This window comes from Nansenia antarctica, assembly GCF_963989245.1.
Source record: "Nansenia antarctica genome assembly, chromosome: 7".
NCBI classification, from domain to species: Eukaryota; Metazoa; Chordata; class Actinopteri; order Argentiniformes; family Microstomatidae; genus Nansenia; species Nansenia antarctica.
This window is the reverse complement of record NC_137677.1, coordinates 37,920,800-37,924,138: the sequence shown is the minus strand read 5'-3', so window position 1 is coordinate 37,924,138 and position 3,339 is coordinate 37,920,800. Positions and strand designations below refer to the sequence as shown.

Sequence of the window (3,339 nt, the reverse complement as noted above, 5' to 3'; positions counted from 1 at the left end):
CACTGAGTAAGTTTAACACTGGGTGAGCCTTCATCTCAGCACAGGTCTGTCTGTCTGTCTGTCTGTCTGTCTGTCTGTCTGTCTGTCTGTCTAGCTGCTGTCCTTCTAACACAGTGATCTACTGTGCAGCACACAGCAGGTGCACAACCAGAGAAGTTTGCAACACTGAGAAGCTCAGCTGGCTGATGTTGATGTTGGAGTGTGAGCTTCCAGCTAGATAGCCTGGGGTGGGGGTAGCTTTGATGTCATGCATCATACTTATATAATATATACTTACTAGGGATGGACGGTTTTTCGGTTAAACCGAAAACCGGGGTTTCTAAAAATAGAAACGGTTTTTTATCAAAACCGTCTGAAACCGTTTTTTTTTTTTTTTTTTTTTTTTTTTTTTTGGGAAGAATAAAATAGAATAAGAATAAAACTGGAACATGTCACATGTTTGTCGTGTGTGAAAATAACAATGATACAGTCTGAATCTGCCACGCAATGAGTGAGAGGTTTGGTCAGTTGTGAAGAATAACTGAGGATTAATATCTAATTGGGATTATATTTAAGGGTAACGAATCACTCTATGGGAAAGATAGTTGCCTTCAGTTATTGGTAGATAGGAAAGTTTTTTTACAATTACTCGCTTACATTTAATAAGATCATTTTCGCTGCTCTCTGTAAAGCGCATTGGGTCACTTTTGTGAGAAATGCGCTATAGAAATAAAATGTGATTTGATTTGAAATCAATCAATAAAACTTTATTTATGTTCTATAGCACAAATCATGCATTGAATGTAACTCCAAGTGCAGTATTTACTAAACCACAATATAATAAAACAAGAGCTATACGGATCAAGAGTGTTTGTGCACAGCGCCACTGTGTGTGAAGGCGCTACTGAAAGTGATGACAGAACGCATGTCTCAGAAGATACGCGGTCACTTAGTGACGCAAAGGTAGTTCTGTATTTATCTCTATCTGTATTAGTACATTTATTTTGAAAGCTCTATTTTGACAGCTCTACCATGGGCACTTTTATTTTGATGGGGCATTCTTTGTTGATTGACTTACGACAGTTCAGGACGAGTCAGTCTCGCAGCATGTGGTTTTTATGAAAAGCTTTAAGTATGTTCACTGCATAATTCTAAGTCTAATATTTCAGTGATTATTGAGCAGTATTCAAATATTTAAATACATTGAGCAGCAGCTGAAACTTTGAAGATGCTGTTCCAAGAGATGATCTTCCGTGCAGGCGTGCACCCTGGATCAGCGGAGCTGGTGTGTAAAGTGTTCATGTGTTTTCATGTATGGTGAATACAAAAGTCTGCCTTTCCACTTATATTTGTGAAACTAAGTAGCCTAAATGTGTTGCGACTGTGCTTACGGTGTTTTAATGGTGTTCGACATGAGTGTATTGTAGCAGTAGGGCTCAATAAATAGAAATTGGCGGTCTTTTTTTTTTTTTTTTTTTGCAAGTTTTTTTTTTTTTTTTTTTTTTATGTATTTTTCGGTTAACCGGAAAACCGCGGTTTTACTCTCTGACGGTTTTTCGGTTTCAATAATTGGAAACCGTCCATCCCTAATACTTACATAATAGTCAGTGGGAATTTAGGGACTGCATTTAGACGCCCTTTCAGTGTAGCAGGTAGCTGCTGCACTGAAAGGGCGTCTAAATGCATTCCCTAAATTCCCTAAATTCGTTCAATTAGATTAAACTTTATTGTCTTTGCACAGAGACAGAGTACAACGTACTGAGACAACCAAATGTAGTTTGGCATCTAACCAGATGTAAATAATGCAAATAGTGGCATGGTGCAAAACACATGGTCATGTAGACAGGGCATGGTATTACAGCCTAATGTATTACAGTGAGGACAATGCTACTGTGGCAGTGTAATGCACCTGAGTGTGTGACTTTGTAACCATACAGGGCTACCCTGGCAGAAAGACTGCATGAAAGCTATGCCAACTGAACCTTGAAAATCAACAAGTCATTGATGAATCAAAACAAATGTTAATGGTCATTTATTTACACAATATACAGGATACATGTTGTGAAATATATGAGCAACTCCTCAACAACACAACAATCTAAACAATATCAGTTTGCAGCAATGTCATAATAACTGCAGAAAAGGAAGGAGAAAACAATAATTATAGCAAAACAATGCAACAAGGAAGTACTACATAATGTCTTTATGGGCAGTGGACATGGGAGAGGACAGTAGACAGCAGGGCTCCACGGGTCCTTGAAGTCCTTGAAAGTTTGTGAATTTGAGAAAAAGAAACCAAGGTCTTAAAAGTTTTTGAAAATAGACATGGGTCATTGAAAGTGCTTGAATTCCCTTCTCTCTCTCTCTCTCTCTCTCTCTCTCTCTCTCTCTCTCTCTCTCTTGAATGTCCTTGAAAGTCCTTGAAAGTCCTTGAAAGGTGCTTGAAAGGTGCTTGAATTTGATGTTACAGAAGGTGTGGGAACCCTGGTGGACAGTGATCCACAGTGATCCACAGTGACCCACAGAGCCTTAGGAGTCCTGTTCAGCCAGATGAACATGAAGAAACCACAGTGATGGAGAACCACAAGAGGTACACTAGCCACCTCCCTGTATGTCTGACAAGATTATAGTCAATAAGCAACTCTTCTACAATGTAAAGTGTGTGTGTGTGTGTGTGTGTGTGTGTGTGTGTGTCTCTGTCTGTCTGTCTGTCTGTCTGTCTGTGACACTTAAAGTGATTGAAACAAAACATACACACTGTGATTTTGAGTTATAATATAATAATAATAATAATAATAATAATAATAATAATCATTATTATTATTATTATTGGTATTATTAGTATTATTCATCAACAAGGTATTTACTAACCTGATCACATAACAACTGCCGAATAATGTCATAAAGTACGTTATCAATTTAACTAGTTCCCGACATTCTGTTGTCCGTCAGCCCTGGTGAGGAGCAGAGCTCCAGGGGCCAGGTCCACCTGTGGAGGGGCTACAGCGGCAGCGTCACCCCAGAGAGGGTGCTCCTGTCCCGGCCCGTGCTGCAGACCGCCCTGGGGACCCACCACGGCCTCCTGCTGGCCCAGGGTGAGTTGTCATGGCGATGCACAGTCAGGAGAATCTAACCATGCCTTCCCAGATTTCTTATTTTCATCATTATCTTTCTTCATCCACTCTTCATCCCCACTATTTTTAAATTATTTATTTATTGTTTATTTGGCAGAGACAATGTACATCGAAGAATGCACCAGAATTAGCCAAGAAGGCTAGTTTTCATCCGTAGTCCCTGAACAGCTTAAAAGGAAAGACAGGCATTGGACTACACCCCTGAACAGTGTCTCTACTGTAAATA

At 39.6% G+C, this 3,339-nt stretch overlaps 1 protein-coding gene across 1 annotated transcript in view; it reads left to right on the top strand.

Moving 5' to 3' along the window:
- Window positions 1-2,552: 2,552 nt before the first annotated feature.
- Window positions 2,553-3,339, top strand: part of LOC308162576 (alsin-like) — a gene marked incomplete at its 5' end in the record, with an annotated part of 40,866 nt that continues 40,079 nt past the window's right edge. The window contains 2 exons of the mRNA XM_080536721.1: window positions 2,553-2,569; window positions 2,932-3,074. Coding sequence (XP_080392847.1) covers window positions 2,553-2,569; window positions 2,932-3,074 — 160 coding nt within the window. The remainder of the gene's footprint in view (window positions 2,570-2,931; window positions 3,075-3,339) is intronic.